Source organism: Lutjanus erythropterus, chromosome 15 (assembly GCF_056507025.1).
Source record: "Lutjanus erythropterus isolate fLutEry1 chromosome 15, fLutEry1.hap2, whole genome shotgun sequence".
In the NCBI taxonomy this organism is placed as follows: Eukaryota; Metazoa; Chordata; class Actinopteri; order Lutjaniformes; family Lutjanidae; genus Lutjanus; species Lutjanus erythropterus.
This window is the reverse complement of record NC_139331.1, coordinates 9635422-9653208: the sequence shown is the minus strand read 5'-3', so window position 1 is coordinate 9653208 and position 17787 is coordinate 9635422. Positions and strand designations below refer to the sequence as shown.

At 38.5% G+C, this 17787-nt stretch overlaps 1 protein-coding gene across 4 annotated transcripts in view; it reads right to left on the bottom strand.

Annotated features, from left to right (window-relative positions):
* The window catches only part of cdc42bpab (CDC42 binding protein kinase alpha (DMPK-like) b), a 98393-nt gene extending 89789 nt beyond the window's left edge, over positions 1-8604 (bottom strand). For 2 of the 4 annotated variants that reach the window (XM_084737823.1, XM_084737824.1), the window contains exon 1: positions 7343-8604. In XM_084737823.1, coding sequence (XP_084593949.1) covers positions 7343-7520 — 178 coding nt within the window. In that variant the 5' untranslated portion in view covers positions 7521-8604. The remainder of the gene's footprint in view (positions 1-7342) is intronic. The other 2 variants (XM_084737825.1, XM_084737826.1) reach the window with 1 other exon arrangement.
* Between the last annotated feature and the right edge of the window lie 9183 nt (positions 8605-17787).

Below are 17787 nucleotides of genomic sequence, written 5' to 3'. Positions count from 1 at the left end.
CTATTTATCCTTCCTATTCCTATTACCATCAACTATTTCAGTCACTTCATGTCTTAAATTTACAGGGATCTATTGGCAGAATACAGCAGAAATGGAACATAATATTCATCAGTATGCAGGGTTTGACATTAACTCATTGACATAGCCTATGGCCACAAAAAGACAGCCTAGTTTTGCTCCATATGGCAAGCCTTTGCCAACACATTCCATAAACATACCAATCTCTTTGCGCCTTTTACTTAAACATTATACAAAAACAGTGAACAGCACCCGGCACTGGATAGCTTGGCTACTAATATGTCAAGGGTACTGAGGCAAGGGATTACGAAGCCTACTAAAACTGCTAACACAATGTTCCAATGGAAATTGAGGAGTGACTGAAGCAGGACATTACAGGGCTAGAACCTGACAAAAGAATCACTTTGTTTTTGTTTTTGAGCAGTGGGCCAGCAGTAGGGACAAACCAAATGCTTTTTCTAGATACTGCCTTTAGTGTTTTGTACTACTTGCGCAGCCACAATTGGTTTTCCTACACACTTCTTAAATTAATTTATTTCAATGTAAAAAGGGCCAAATCCTGACCATAACCTGCACACATAAAACACTGCTTCACAATAAACTCTCCATTCTGTCTTATCCACCACAGGTTTCCAAAAATAAAAGCACTCGAAAGCATTTCCTGCCTGGTTTACCTCTACCTAAACAAAGCAGTGGGCTAATCAAACTGCAGCTGCATAACCATCAGCAATCTTGTTTAGCCTAGACTGATCTAAATGCATGTTTATTACTGTCAGAGGTTTAAAGTGCTGGCTTTGCGTATAGCCTTGTTTGTTCTCTGTGGGGTGGAATAGCCCCCAAGTGGAATTTAAAACCATGTAACATAAATTTTTTCTTTGGAACCAACACAACTGAAATTCTTACAGCTGTAGTGGCAGCTCTTCTGGTCTGTTCAATAACGGGAATAACAGGGAGGGACTCCAGCCAGTGAACTATGAGATAGCCTAGTTAGGCAAAACCACAATAATAAGTACATGTGTAAGTGTGTGTAAGTGTGTGTATGTGTGTGCGTGTCTCCACTGTGAGCAGTGCATGAGGCATGCTGCCAATGAAAGCCTTGCAGGGTGGAGCACACATCAGCTGCAGCTGAACAGCTGGCCACTGTGGGCTAACATTGAGTCTGGATTGAGAAAAGGTCAGGCTGCCTCCCCCATGTTTGCCTACTGTGGGCTGGCATGGCTGCCCGCTTTCATTTAGCTGCCCGGCAATCCGTTTCCCCAAACAGGGAAGGAGACCAGGACAAAACAAAGAGCAGGAAATGATGGGAGAGAAAAGTAGGAAAACAGGATATCTGTGAGAAATGAATGCAAGTGTTGTGTCCACTGAAACATAAACTCGTATTTAGACAACTGAAGACATCCTAATGGGGCCCAAAACATTATTTTCATTATCCATTAATCCGTGGATCCTTTTCTTGATTAACAGATTAGATTTTTGGTCCATAACATGTCAGAAAAAAAATGTTGATCGCTGTCTCCCAAAGCCCAAGTAAACATCCTCAAATGTTTTGTTTTGTCCAGAACTAAAAAATATTCAACTTACTGTAGAGAGAGGACAAAAGAAACCAGAAAATATTGTTAAAAAAACATATTATTTGGCAATTAATTTCAGAGTTGACAACTCGTAGATTAGTTGACTGTCACTCACAACATCCATCATCCTTGCAGCTCTAAAAGATATAAAGATGACATTTATACAAAGATAGCCAGTTCAAAAAGATATAGCTTCATTACTGTATGTAGATGCTAACACCACTTTACAGGAGCCATGGATCAGTGTGAAACATAAAGAATCATACAGATGCATTACTTATGCACTTCCTGACTGAGAATTGCTTGTTCTATGGAGAACATCATATCATTGGAGGTAACTCATTAGTAACTCTATATGATATCTTTAGTAATCAACAATACAGACGGACTGGAATTCACGTCACTTTTGTAATGTAACACCTGATTACATTACAAAAAATATTATGTTGACGTAAGTTGGCTGGATCACAACGAATTCCACAAGCCAATTCATAAGTGAATAAATATAAGTGCAGGTCTGAGTTGTGAACTTGGTGTACACAGTAACCGCTGTGGTATATGTGAGGAGTCAGGATACAGCGTACTTTCCCGTGTTCATTTCCCCTGTGGCTGCAGGTCATGTAGGGGTCTCTATTTCAGCTGAAATGAGGTCACCAAACAACAAGAAAAGCAAACCCAATACAAATGTTTGTCTTCTTCTCTGGCTCATATACGTTCTCGGGAAGAAAAGGGAACATCGCTGCACCTTTGTCACTGCTGTGCTGCTGAAGCAAAAAGGTACACAGGCCCGGTGGGTAAGCTATGATGTGTCCCCTCTGTAGCTGCAGAGGCAGCCTCTGAGTGGCTGACAAAGGCAGATCACTCACAAGTTGAGAAGGTCTTGGGTTTCACCGTCTTGAACAAATTTTTCTGTATGTAGGATTAAACTGCATTTTCAGTGTGTGCTGAGGCTATCTGTCTGATCTAATCTGTTTCTTAAGGGCTACAATCTGTCATGTGCACTCTTTGCTCTGAGTATAAATAGTGGTTTAGAATAGCATTATTTCACTTCTTCAGCTAACATTTAGCCAGAAATTTTCCAAATACTACAAAATGTGTTGCATGTGCAACAGGTGTGCTTTTTCATTTGACCCTCTGTCAGGATGTTCTGCCAAGAAAGAGAAAACATGGGAGTGGTGACAAGACAGGACAAGACTTGACCTAAATCACCACGTTTTTGTTGATGGCTACGCCAAAAGGTGTGGTCTGCTATCATGTGGACGTGCGTTATCACAATGACAAAACCATACCGCAGCATTTCATTGCTTCCCAAAAGATGGAAGTCTACTCCTCGGTATTGTCCTCTACCACAGTTCCAACATGTTTTTGATTTATGATGAACATAAATGCCTTAAAATTCCAAGTTGTTTGACTCTGACACTGTATCACAAAACAAATCAGTTAGAGCAATAGTTAGCATAGTAGCTGATCTGGCTTTGCCCAGAGGTAACAAAATCTGCCAAAATCACCTCAAAAACTCACTAATTTAAATATCTTGTTTATTTAATCTGTACAAAGGCAGTGGTGTAATAAGGTCCAGGCTGTCTTGGCTCATAGCAAGGACTTCCCTAAGTCTCTATTGGTTGCCTGGTAACCTAGTGGTAACACAAACCGCAACAGGCAGTTTTTACACCTCAGTTTGATATGGATTAAACAAACGTGGCATAATGGGTTAATTATTAAACTTTAGAACTGCTGCTGCGCAGATTTTTTTTTTATCTTAGAACTGAGTAGTTTCCCCCATGCTTAGCTTAGCAGATATGAGAGTGGTATTGATGTTTTCATTTTACTCTAGGCAAGAAAGTAAAACAGCAGATTATACACTGCCCCCCATTGCATTAATTTCTTTCGCCAAGATCTTGTATTGACAATGGGAGAGTCTGACCACTGCGTTAAGTCTTCTCCAGCACATCCAAACGATTCTCGGTGGGGTTAAGGTCTGGACTGTGGCAGCCAATCCATGTGTGAAAATGATGTCTCATGCCCCCTCTTTCATATTTTGAGCTTGATGAACCCTGGCATTTTGATCTGAAGAAAAAGTCCATGGATGGAAAAACCTGCTCTTTCAGCATATTCAGGTAGTGAGCTGATCTCATTTTTTGGGCACATAGTGTTGCCGAATCTCGACCTGAGTAACTGAGGCAATCCCAGATCGTAACACTGTCCCCACAGGCTTGTACGGAAGGCACTATGCATGATGGGTTCATCACTTCATCTGCCACTCTTCTTCCCTCTTACTTTCACTATTAAACATAGCCGTGAGTTCCACAGTTCATTTTTTTAACTTCTGATTTCAATAAATGTTTAAGTGATCTACAATCACGATCATTCAATAGTTTTTTATGACCATATTTCTTCCTCAAAAATGATGATTCAACACTATCCTTCCAGGTTTCAGTAATGCATTGGACAGTTCTTAACCCAATTTTAGTAATTTCATCAGTCTCCTTAGTTGTTTTCTTTGCTTGATGCAGGCCAATAATTTGACCCTTCTGAAACAGAGTAACATCTTTTCCATGACCACAGGATCTGACATGGTTGTTTAAGAAGCTACTCACTGCATCAGTTAGGGTTAAATAACTTGTTGCCAGTTGAAACATATTAATCACTAAGGTAATTATCCAATGGAAGGATCTTAACTATTTTCTTACTTAAATCCAGGTGGTGATGTTTTTTTTGGTCAGGCAGAGTATATTATGAGTGTCAAACTATTCCTTTAATCAGCTGATCTACCCACCCTACCAATTGGTCCTGACTTGCATTGGTCCTGTAGATAGTCAACAACGAGTGAGATGGAGGGTTGTGCAACAAACAGCAACCTGAATGCGACTTAGCAAAGATGTCCATGACGCTCTACATTTACTTTGAACGAAAGCTGTTGAAAACAGGACCACTAATGGCTGTCTTCAGTACTGGACTCTTGTGGTCAAAGAAAACAACTGATAAGACCTCCCTTAGGGCTGTTCTACAGGGCTACCTGATTAAGACAATCAATTAATTTTGTTTACATACTGTCAGGTTCAGTGATTTCTAGGAACAAACTGCAGCTCAATTAAATTAAGTTATATTAACTGTAGAAGCAGGTGGATTGTCATAGAAATCCCTCTGGAGTGGAGCACAATAACAAGCTAGAACACAGGACCTCTATGGGACTACAACAACTCGGGTACATCTGTGTGTTGTGTGTTCTGTGTTTTGTCTGGCCGAGCTTGGTCACAACGTTTCTTGTGTCAACACAGGGAAATGTCAGGATGAAGTCACAACTTGGCACCCAAGCAGAGGGCACCACTCCTTAAAGGCCAGGGTGCACCAGCATTGTTAAAACAAGGCCAGCTAGTTTGAAGGAGATCGGCCAGGGACTAAAGAAAATGGGTAAAAATAGGATGTTCCAAAGGAAACAACCCATGTGTAATGAGTAAACACAGTTGGCTGTGGCTTTTAGACAGGCAGGAAAAGTACCTCTTTATTCCTCTGTAGACACAAAAATCACCAAATCCAGCCACTTTACTTGCCAGTAGAGCTCCATTTTTAGCTCAGAATAGGTTGTCCAGATGGTGGCTGGTGGGGTGAACCAAGTTACCAGCCACAGCCAAAATTTACCACCATTTGCCTGATTTAAAAGCCATCCTGTCAGTCTTTGACACTGCCACTAATGGACCAAACTGCTGCCTGTTTAACACTGCAGTTTAAACTGTTTCAGAAATAAATAAGATACAAGCAAATGTGCCAAACTGCACTTTGTTTCCATTATACTTTTGTTTCTTATTGCCTGGCTGATGTATTATTAATTTGTCTCGGTCTGGGACAGTGATTTGCTCCTGCACTGCCTCAACACTGCTGCAGCACTTCTTTCTTTCAGGGCTTTAAAAGACAAGCAGGCCAGCCAGGCATGCTCCGGCAGCTAGCTGGGCCTCTGCGCCAGATAAAAAAGGTGAGTTGTTCACATTCCTGCTTCATGCACAAACCAAACCCCCGATGTCATACACACACAGTCCTTCTGCACAAATGATTGAGTTGTTTGTGTGTGTGTGTGTGTGTGGTCCTCCTGCCTCCTATGTTTTGTTTTTTCTACCATTACTTTAAGCAGGGGAGTGAGAAGGTTACACAACTGCTAACTTATCACCAAAAACTATTCAAATCCTGGCCAAAACCTTTGGATTGTGCAACTGTGATTGCTATGCTTCAGTGCCAAAGAAAGACAACTAATTATGTTATTACAATGTCTATCTGATAAGAGAAAACCAGGTAAGATATAGAGCTGAAATGACCAGTCGACCAATCAATTTGTTATCCACCATTGAATTAATCGCTAACTATTTTCATAATCGATCAATTGTTGTGAGTCATTTGTTATGAATAAAAAGTCGAAATTCTATTTCAGCTTCTCAAATGTAAATATTTCCTGGTTTCTTAATTCCCCAATGACAGTAAATTTAATATTGGGGATGTCCCTATCATGGTTTTTGCAACCAATTGCTAATATTCTATGCACCATATCGGCCAGTACAGATTGTTTGTTGTCTACCCATTGTATAGCAGCTGTGTAGAAGTGCAGCAGTATTATGTCAGTTTGAGATTTGAATTATACTGTACAACTTGTGTGAGAGTTTTTAAATGGATGTATTGATAAAGTTTTGCCATTTTAAAAACATTCAAAGCCGTCAACTGCAACAAGTCTGGACAGCATGTTGTGGATTCATTCTACTTTCGCGTAGAGGCATCAGCATGCTGGGAAAAAAACTTCTTCTTGAATTTAAGGAAACATGAGGTGAGGTTAGTCAGCATATGACAATGACACCAACTCAGCAGAGATTTGGCTCAAGATTTTGCATTATCAACTAGAAAGCATTAACGCTGATCTCCCGATTGCATATTTTTCAGAATATCTGCCTATAACAATTGGCAGGCGATTGATCTGGGCATCCCTACTGGGCAACTTCAGGTTGTGGACAAAACAAAAACATCTGAGGACATCGTCTAAGGGTTTGGTAGACAGTAGTCAACATTTTTTCACCATTTTCTGACATTTACAGACCAAACAACTGATCAATTAATCAAAAAAAAAAAAACCTGTTAGTTGCAGCCATACTAAGTTATCAACAAGCTTTCAACTGCACACACCCATGAAAAGGAAAACAAACTGACATGCAAAGTAGTTGTGAAAACTAATCTGAGCCAGAGGCTTGGTGCAATGACAGAAAGGCATGAACTTTATGTAAGAGTGTGCTTTCATAAGAATAAATGATGGCCTGGAGGACAGGACATCTTTATGAGATCTTTCCTGGATTCATATCAAAACTCTGAGTGGGCCTGTTTAAGATCTTCCTCACTATAGTTAATGTCCTGCTGTGTATTTGGTTACTCCTCATTGTCAGCTTTTTCTTTTACAACTAATCTGTTTTTGGTAATAAGACATGCCTTCTGTTTAATGTGTGCTCTTGTAACTTGTGCATTCTTTTCCAAAACATATAAAGCATTTAATTACATGAGAATAAAGTGGCCTTGCTTTTTAGTTTTAAGGGAGGGTTAGAGTGAGGAGAGAGCAGGCCAACTGAGTCCCACTACTACTATAAAAGGAATGTGATGAGGAAGGGAGGGCCACTGCACCACCAACATTATTAGCCTATCATCTTACCAAAAAGACAGAAGGGAGGCTGGATGCCCAGGCCAAGGAAATAAGACAACAACAACAACAACAAAAAAAGCTTCCTTACCCCATTCCAAAAACTCCAGGATGTTTTTCTCTCTCCTGAGCGGGGAGTTGTTGCACTCATCGTAGAGGCACACCAGGATATCCAGCAGAGTCTCCACACTCAGACACTGGCCATTAGACTGAGCTGGCCCGTCCACTATCAGCTTCTCCAGCTTCTTCAAACGCACCTCTCCCGACATGATTATTCCGGCTTGTTGCTTTCTGAACTAATGATGATGGAGGAGGTGGTGGTGGTGGGGAGGGAAAATGAGCAAACACCTCCTCGGCCTCTGAGTTAGCGCAGAGGGGCCTGCTGGAAAGAAGTTCTCTCACCTTGAATGCGCCTAGAAAATAATAAAACTTGAAGTTGAGGGGCTAAATCCGCGTCAAAACCGGCCTATTCATGATCTCCATCCCGAGATCCAGCATCTAAGAGGAGGATAAGACGTGTAGCACTTCCCCATTTTATAATACCTATCCCCACAGGGCAAAAGAAGTAGTCACAATTACAGCCCCGGGCCGGCTGATTTTGATGAAATCCCAACGTTAGCTGGCAGTTGTCTGGTCTTTTCCGTGTGGGTAATGGGAAAAATCGAGTGGATGCGGTTCAGCAGATTCCCCTGAGTTGTTGTGGCAGATATTTGGGATTCTCCATTCTTGCAGCAACCCAAAAATGCAAGGCAGATCTGCAATGCTACAAAGCCCAAGCGCCCCTCCTCTGCTCCAGGAATGGAAGGGCGACACAGGCTTAGTTAGCAGCCTGCTAGCTTAGCCCTTTTGCTAGCCAGCGAGCTAACGTTAACGTTACTTTTCTTCGCTCCTAAAAGCCATCGTCGCCTCTTTTTTTCCACGAGTCGACACACGTATATGCACAGTGTTAACACAGCTTAACTGAATTTGGCCCCCTTTTCGACAGTATGGTTGTTTTGCATCCAAGTGGAAAAATATTCCCTTGTTTTCTCAAGTCAACGCTGGCAGATATGTTCTTTAAATCCCACAAACCAAACGTCTCGTGAGTTTCTTCACAGTTCAAAAACGACGGTTAGTTCAACAGTTCCAACAGCCCGTTAAGTTAGCCAGCCATCAAAAAATGCAGGTCCTCCTTTTTGAAGGTTACACGGGAGCTCGTTTCACGTCAAGGGGAGAGCTGTAGTCTAGTCCTGCTTATTCCAAATACGGGACACAGCCTAAATTCCCCCTGTCCTTTCCTTCGCCTCGCCTGCCTCCCCCGCCGGTCGCTCGCTTCTTGCCGTCTCTGCACAGTCAAGCTACCAGCAGCCTGCTGCCAGAGATTCACCGCAGGAAAGACAGACAAGTAGACAGCTCTGTCCGTAACGCCGCGCTGGATTATGGGAAGTAGGGCCTGGTTGGGAAAATATGAATGGGATAAAAATGGACGCCCAGCTAGCTAGATGTCCTAAATAGAAATTGATTAATAAATAAATCTGAAAAGAGAGTGATATTTCCATAATACAGACGTACGGTCTTCTAATAGTAAACTGGACTGGAAAAAAGCATGGAGAATATCAGACAAATACTGTATTGACAATAAAATAAAGAAATGTGTCATAAAATTTTACACAGAATATATCGTGGAGCGTGTTCTGGAAAGACTTGTGCTGTAAAAATTTAAGATGAATATTAATAACTGTTGTTATTTACATGATTTAAAACAAAGAAATCATTTCTCACTCATTTTCCACTTATGTTTCTATTATATGTACCATTCTGTTACAGAATAAATAAATCAAATAAAAAAAAAAGAAAGAAAAAGAAAAACAGGTCAAATGATCATGCTTTATGGTCGTGATTGAAAATAACCCAAAATAACTCAATGTGAAAATATATTATCTTTTTAATTCAACTGTTTATTATTTTTGGACCAATAGAAAACCAAAGCTCCCCTTAATTCTACTTGATATTAACTAATATTACAATTATTTACAATTCAATGCACAAGCAATTCCATTTATTTATTTATTTATTTATTTATGTATGTATTTATTTATTTAGTCAGTTAGTTGGTTGATTGGTTAGTTACTTAGTTATTTTTATCCTAGTTTTTTGTCACAGTTTAATTCCCGGGCACTTTGTTTCCTCTTTTTGCACTTTCAAATTGTTTACAGGCTGTAACTGCTGGTACCAGTCAAGTTATATCAAGCTCTTGGGTGACGTCTGTCTCGCTACTGTTTGTTCGCTCTGTAAACACTTATGAATTTATGAATCCTTTCGGGATACTTTACCTCTTTCTTACTCAATGGCCGACGTCTCAGCTGCGATGCAATTCCTTTCGAGACCGTCGTGTGTAATTTTGTACAAAAAATATCGAGGTTTTCCAACTTTAACGCATGCGTAGTACGTCAAATCCCGAAGTCGGCCATCTTTGCTTTGAAACAGCGTGGGTCCGTCCCTTCCTCTACAGCTAGCAGCCCATCTCCCTGCATTGTAGCAGCTCTCTCTGGTTGCTGCTGCAGGCAAAATCCCAGATCATCATCATGGCGCCCGTCACAGCATCTGCTGTGCGGAAGGGGTGGGGGGGGGGGTGGTAGGGGCTGTCAATATTGTGAATGGAAACTGCGGGTCTGTCTGTCTGTCTGTCTGTCTGTCTGTCAGGCTTTTGGTGACGTGGTGCAGAGACGACACATTTTCTTCAGACTGGAATAACAATGACTGCTGTCCCTTTATGTATGGAGACAGACATGTACATAATGGTGTGGTCTGCGTCAGTATAACCTGTGCTGACAGTTGTTGCAATGGACACATTCACACAACCTTCAGACAATATATGACAGTCACAGTTTGCCTCTGTGTGTGTGTGTGTGTGTGTGTGTGTGTGTGTGTGTGTGTGTGTGTGTGTGTGTGTGTGTTTTGCATTGATGGAAATGCCTATACCTACAAATTTCTGTCTTTAAATGGGAGTTTATAGCACCTTGCCAACACCTGTATCATGAAAGTTGCATTAAGTGTGTCAGAACTGTACTGCATGTCTATGTAATGAAGCCCATTTCTGCTGATGCACGATGCTTTAAGTCATTCAAATGAGAAACTTTCACAAAATGATGAGTTATTGTGTCAAAAATATTGATAGTATCTCAAAATATTGAGTTGTCTCAAAATAATTACTTAGGCTCTTTGTCTTATTTTGAGATAACTAAATAATTTGCCTAACTGAAATATCCTAATTAATAACTAACTATTTTGAGAATCTAACTTATTATTTTGAGATGCTGACTAATTATTTTGAGGTGCAAACTCATTATTTGCACAAAGGTAGGCATTATTTGGAGACACTAGGTGTTTATTTAGAAATATTTTCTCAATAATCTGCGAGGTCAGTAATTCATTATGTTGAGATTTAACTCAGTATTTTGCCCACTAACTATTTTGAAGTCATTATTTTTAAATGTTAACAAATTATTTTTGAGATACCAAGTCATTGTTGTGAGATGCTAGTTAATCATGTTAAGATACTAAGTAATTTTTTGAGTAACTAAATCATTATTTTGCGATGCTAACAATTTATTTTAAGATGCCAACTCATTATTTTTAAGAAACTACAGCATTATTTTGACATACTACGTCATTATTTTGAGATGCTAAGTCATTATTTCGAGATGCTACATCATATTAAAATGCTAAGTCATTATTAAAATGCTAAGTCATCATTTTGAGAGACTAAGTAATTATTTTGAGATGCTAACTCATCATTTTAAGATACTTTGAGATTCTAAGTCATTATTTTGAGATACTAAGTCATTATTTTAAGAAGCTACATCATTATATTAAAATGCTAAGTCTAGATGAGAACTCATTATCTGCAATGCTAAGTCACCGTTTTGAGATGCAGCTAATTATTTGAAGAAATAAACTTTTTTTTTCAAACGTTTCTCATTATAATGACTGACAGTACTTCTCTTTGTCCATGACATTAGCAGAAATGGACTTCCACATACATGCACTTAGTAAATATCATCCGAAATGGCAATTTTGACTCCTGTTCTATTTTTAGTAACAGGCCTCTAACTGGGTTTTTTAGCCCAAAAACATGACTGAAATTTGACAATAATTAAATATTAATGCAGTTCTTATATTTTGACAGTTCTCTCTCCCTCTGTCAGTGTCAAGGTGTGTCAAGTTTGTCCAGGATGTTCTGCCTCTGGGACTGTTCTCACAGACGAGAAAAGCTTCTAATGCTGAGAGCAAACTCTCTAAGATAAACAGGCTTGTAGGCTGGAGTGGGATTTTACTGATGACCCTGAGTGACTCACACTGTTCACACACACACACATCCTTAAATTAGAATTAAGCAAAGATCAATACAGTGTCACACAAACAGTTCTCAGTAAATCAAAGTGTCTGTTAGTAGTTATTCATTTGCACTAATTTGTTGGAGTGGCCGTCATCCTCACATTACTAGCTGATAATTTATTGTATGTAAATAATAATAGCCGAGCCTGAAATGTCACCACATAAATCATGAAAGCAGTGAGTAATAAGTGATATTTTACAGTGTCACACTTGAAAGGGTTTTATTCTAATCTCGTGTTGTGAAATGTGCCATCCTTTTGAAGCGAGGTGCTTATCGCTGCTCAGAGTACATCTATTAATGATTAACGGCCTGCATGGTGGCCCAATCTTAGGGGGGGGGGGGGGCAGGGACTCAGACATAGAAGCCTTATGTTGTTGTGTGTGTGTGTGAGCCACACACAAGCACAGACCAGCATGAAATAATACACTCCAGAATATATTCAAATGGACTCGTTGCTGCAGTGCCAGGGAGGAAAAACAAAAAAGGAAAAAAAGAAAAAGAAAAAGGGCACAAAGAAGCTCTGTGATGAAGTGAGCGCACACAGAACGAGTCAGCGTGCAACATGTGTCCAATAAAGCTGATTCTGATGGTGACCAAGTGTAATTTGAAGCATGCTGCTTTGGCACGGCTGTTTATCAGAAACAGCCACACAACAGTTTCTATATTCTACAATGTGGAACCACTCTGGGATGATTGATTGTCTCGGTTTGGAAATATATATATATACTGTGTAAAAGTACACAAGAAACAGCATGTATGAGGACATAACAACAACCCTCTTTCACAATATTTATGACTCTGTCCCATGTGTGGCCTTGCAGAACCAGCTCACATTGTTAAAGGGAAAATCCACTCTAAAATTAAATTAACATAAATGATATCTGTTGGATTGTTTTAATTTAGCTGAGCTTTAAATTATGCATGTGAATAAATTGGTTTATTATTAGTATGGTTATATTTATTTGAATGTTTTTCTGTCATGTTTGAAATGTAGCACTGTCCGTGACTCTGATGTCTATAATGCATCATTAACATACTGATGCATTATAATCTGCTCGCAGCACTGTATAATTATACAACCCCAACACCAAAAAAGTTGGGACAGTATGTAAAATATGAATAAAAACAGAATGCAATTATTTTCGAATACTTTTCAACCTATGTTCAGTTGGATGCAGTGCAAAGACAAGACATTTAATGTTCGAACTTTACTGTTTTTTTTGTAAATATACACTAATTCTGAATTTGATGCCTGCACCATGTTAAAAAAAAAGTTGTGACATCTGCAACAAAAGACTGGGAAAGTTGTGGGAACAAATAAGCAGGTGATAATATCATGATTGGGCATTTACAGAGTGTCCCTGAAGGGGTCACTCCTTCACAAGCATGAGGTTCACCACTTCACCATCTACAATTCACAATATCATTAAAAGATTAAGAGGATCCAGAGTGATATCTGCATGTAAGATGGAAGGCTGAAAACCAACACTGAATGACCTTTGACCCCTCAGGCAGTGCTGCATTAAAAACTGCATTAAAACCAACATGCAAGTTAAGACTCTGTCATGCAAAGTGAAAAACATATATCAACAACATCCAGGAACACATCAGATTTCTCTGGACCTGAGATCATCTGAGATGGACTGAAACGAAGCGGGAAACTGTGCTGTGAGTCCACAGTTCAGATTGTTTTCATGGACGTCGTGTCCTCCGGGCTAAAAAGGAAAAGAACCATGCAGATTGTTACCAGCACAACAATCTGCTACACAGAGGTAAACATGCTCCTCTCCCAACGTATTTGAAATGTGTTTCCGGCCTCAAACTCAGAACAAGTGAATATTTACAAAAACAATAATGTATCGTTTTCAACATTCATATCTTGTCTTTGTGCTGTAGTCAATTGAATTTAGGTTGAATTTTTGCATATTATTGCATTCTGTTTTATTTATATTTTATACACACAGCCAAACTTTTTTGGAATTGGGGTTATAGATGATGCGCTCATAAATGCTCATAATGCTTCAAATGATAATCATACCAAATTATAAAGCATTTTAATGACTTATAAGGTCAATTATCACAATATCTTGTAATTGCTGGTCAGTCACTAACATGGATCATAGTGTATTATATTTGTCATAGTTGCAATACATTATAACCGTTTCATAATGCGTTATAATCACTGTTATAATGCATTATAACATGATTATAAGTTGGATGCTTTAAGTGACATAATGGATTCGCTAATGAAATAACCCCATCCCTGACTCTGGTGTTTCTCACTGAAGGAAAAATGTATTGTTTGATCAACTAAACATTTAGAAATGACATAATCAATTAACTTATTACATCTGTAAATGTTTTCCTGCTATTAATCTTTTCATTCAGCCATATTTCAGGGTTTACAAAATGGTTATAAGACATTATATTTATGTTTAGAATGTGCTATAAACATAGGCAAGAGTGAAAGTTTTATCAGTATAAGTATTGTTGCCTCCGTGCCCCACCTCTTTGTGCTTTTGATTCAGTTTTCATTGTGAACTTATTGGATTGTTAATTGATTTTATTATTATTAATTTATCAGTGTGGTGGGTTAAACAGTTAACCACAGCTGTCATCATAGAGCCTGTCATCAGCCTGTTGGTGGGGATAAATGGGTGTGGTGACCATTTTTAAACATTTTGACCCGATGAAGAGTCAACTGGGAGCAAAACGTCACCCATTTAAAAAGATTAATGGTCTGGAGTCGGTTTGTAGTTTAACAGTCGACGACACACTGTTGATGATGTCATGACAATAAATAATGGAGCACGCCATAACCAGCAACAAAGCTTTTTTTAAAATACTTTTTTAATAACTTATATATCTTATAACTAACTATAACTAACTAACACAGTGTCTTTGCATTTAGATGAATAAGGCAATAGCTCTTGCATCATTAATGGTCCGTTCTTCTTCAGTGGAACTCAGATGCACTTTTCTCTGTTAAACATTAGATTACAGATGTGTTATCTAAGCTGCTGTTTGCAAAATTGAGATACAGCAGGGCTGATTATCATGAAACATTTAGTGCATCCAGTCATGGATTATGTTGAAATCTTAGGTCCCTCATGTAAAATAACTCAGGTTCGCTGGTTAATTCAATGCATTTCTTTTTTGTAATTTTACTTTTCTGACTGAGGTTTATTAAGCCTTGGGGATGGGACGGTGGTGGAGGGGAATATATGTGTGTATGATTTAGTTTCTAGATGAAAAAAACATAAATAAAGTCTTTGAAAAATAGCAGTAATAAAATAAAAGACAAACTGACAAAAACAGGCCATGAATATAGTCATAGGGGAGATAAAGTGCTGTAAGAAGCTGCCCTTAATCCAATACAGAAAATAAAAGTGTGCAGATGTGATGTATTGATCAGTGTTTACTGTTTGGGGAGACTGAATTTGTCCATTTTGCTGAATTATAACTCCTAATTAGCCATGCTAAATTATGCACTACAGATACTGTTTCATGGTGGATGTTACCTTTAAAGCGTCTAGCTGTGTAGAGTGTAACCACAGCGCCCTCTGCTGTACAAACCACCTTCATGCAGCTGTTAAACTGGAGTACTGACAGTATACAAGGATGCTGCAACTGTCATTTATTTATCATAAATAGATTTTTTTTTTCTTCCAGATTTTGAATAAATTTATACTATTTACAGACTATATACAGAATTTATTTGTTTGGTGAATTTGCAGCAACCGTCATCCACCAAAACCTAGAAAAGTGTCCATTTTGGATTTTATTGGTTTGATGATGATTTGCATGATGATTGCATATTGCATTTTTATGTTAAGATTTACGTGCGCAGCAACGTTTTTCATATATGTATCCACACGATCAGGGTCATTATAAGCACCCTGCACAGTAAAAGTCTTCCCACTATGTCGATTAATTAAAAGTTAATGAAAATATTTATTGTTAGTCCTATCTAATCATGTCTGATCCTATTGGGTTAAGTCTGCGCTGGGATTAAACCTTCTGTCTCTGCGCTGATTGAGCCATCATTAGCTGTGTGAAATGCAATTAGACTGCCCAGCCTGTACTCTGTCTACATCTGTGGAGAGAAGCCATTGAGCAATAATTGTATTGTCCTTGCGCAGGTCTAGCGCTTTCCCCTTCTGACAGACTGATCGATGATTATTGGCAGCCAGCTCGATGGATTGTTCTCAGACTCAGGAGTGGATATTTGACGTCTGCGGCCTCAGCTGAAAAATAAAAAAAAAAGAGGTTGTATGGGCTATTAAGGTGCAAACTAGCTCATTCCCCAAATATTTGATATTAAGATAAAGCAGGCAGTAGTAGATCAGAAAGTCTGTGACAATAGAGCCATGTGAATAATGAGGAATTTGCTCTGACCACCAACACAAGTTCAATATTGACTTTCTGGAGCAGCTCCGCCTCGTTCCCAGGGAGACTCCAAATGAGATGCTGACATATATAATGTGTTTAAACTCCTTACCGCGCAGAAAACTACCAAACTGCAGCCACCTCTTCCTCCTGAAGGCCTCTCTCTATATTTCCAAACTGCGCCTTCTTCTACAAACAGCAGCTTCTCCGAGCAAAGGGGATTTCATGTTTCACAAATGGAAGGCAATGACCTATAAATTGGACTGCTTTTGAATGCAAATGTGTGGATGTTAATTAACACCTGTGTTGTTGATTGTGGGAGCTTGTTTGGCCTTTGATTGAAAAGAAATGGCACCTCGGAGCATCAGATGCAGCTTTGAACTAGGCAACTTGTCTTTGATTGGCATGGGAAGGAAGAAAGACTGAGAAATATCACACAAAGGCCATCTTAATTTCCCGAATTAGGGGTTGTAATGTGAAGCAGAGAGGACTGCAAAGGTCTATGTGTGTTAGGCTCTGGACAACAGCAGGAACTGAGACTTCTCTGGTCTCTGACTGGACTGGACAATGGATGTGCTCTGAATTTACATGTCTGCATAGAGATCTGATAGAGCAGCTGGGACCTCAGCTGTGAGCATGAAGGAGAAAACTAAGTGTTGTTTCAGTTGTTTACTGCTCATATTCAGGGTCTACTCAGATATCATCTGAATAGACCGTTTTGGAGGGAAATAAATGTCACCTTTTTCTTTAGTTAGTAGTTAAAAATACAAATTCAGCCCTCAAAAACAGAACTTAACTGTACAACAGTGACATTATATACTGATAGATGTGTGTTGTACTTTTTTGTGCATTTTTATGATGTTGTGTGGATGATTTTTATAATTAAAAAAATATATATATTCATTTACAGTATTTTCTCTGTTGAGCAACGCTGGTAACACCTTATAATAACCAATACTAACAATAACCATCATTAATAAATGCTAAACTGACAGATAATTTAACTTTATTAAATATGTTTTTCGTGCTAAAATAATGAAATAATAATTATTTTTTGCTAATTATTAATAATACCTTATTCTTTAACCAGATCTCTTATCAGAAGTAATTGCTATCATCTTTTATCAGGTATGATACAATGCATAGTTTATAACCAAATGATTTTATTACACAAACTTAACTAAATTAACATAAAACATGGCATTAATAAAAAGCATTATTCATTGTTTGAAATAACTAGTTACTAAAGTCACCATCAAATAAACTAACTAATTAAATAAATGAAGTGATTTAAATTTTTTTCAGTACAGATTTTGTAAGAATAGAAACAGATATAAATAGGTACAGACGATATTATCAGCCTGTTGTTGGCTTAGCACAGCTGTATTAGTCATCACTGGTACATCTGTGTATATGTTGTCCAGTATTGTATTATAACTAAAGTTGACCAGTTATTAATGATGGTGATTATAAAGTGTTGTGTTGTTAATAAATGAACTGATTAAAGTTTGTTTTTTTTAAGAATATTAGAGGCAGACTGATGTCAGTCGATGATATCAGCTTGATACTGGCTTTGCACAGATACTTTGGTATGACATGTATGTTGTCTAATATTTTTACAGAACATAATGCAGATTGCTTGTATTCATTTTTTTAATTTTACAGGCAGCATTTTACGTAAATTTGATCCCATTTAATGTAAGTTGTTCTATTTTTTTCAATAGTTATTTATAATTATTAAAAATACCGCTGAGAATTTCCTGTTTCAG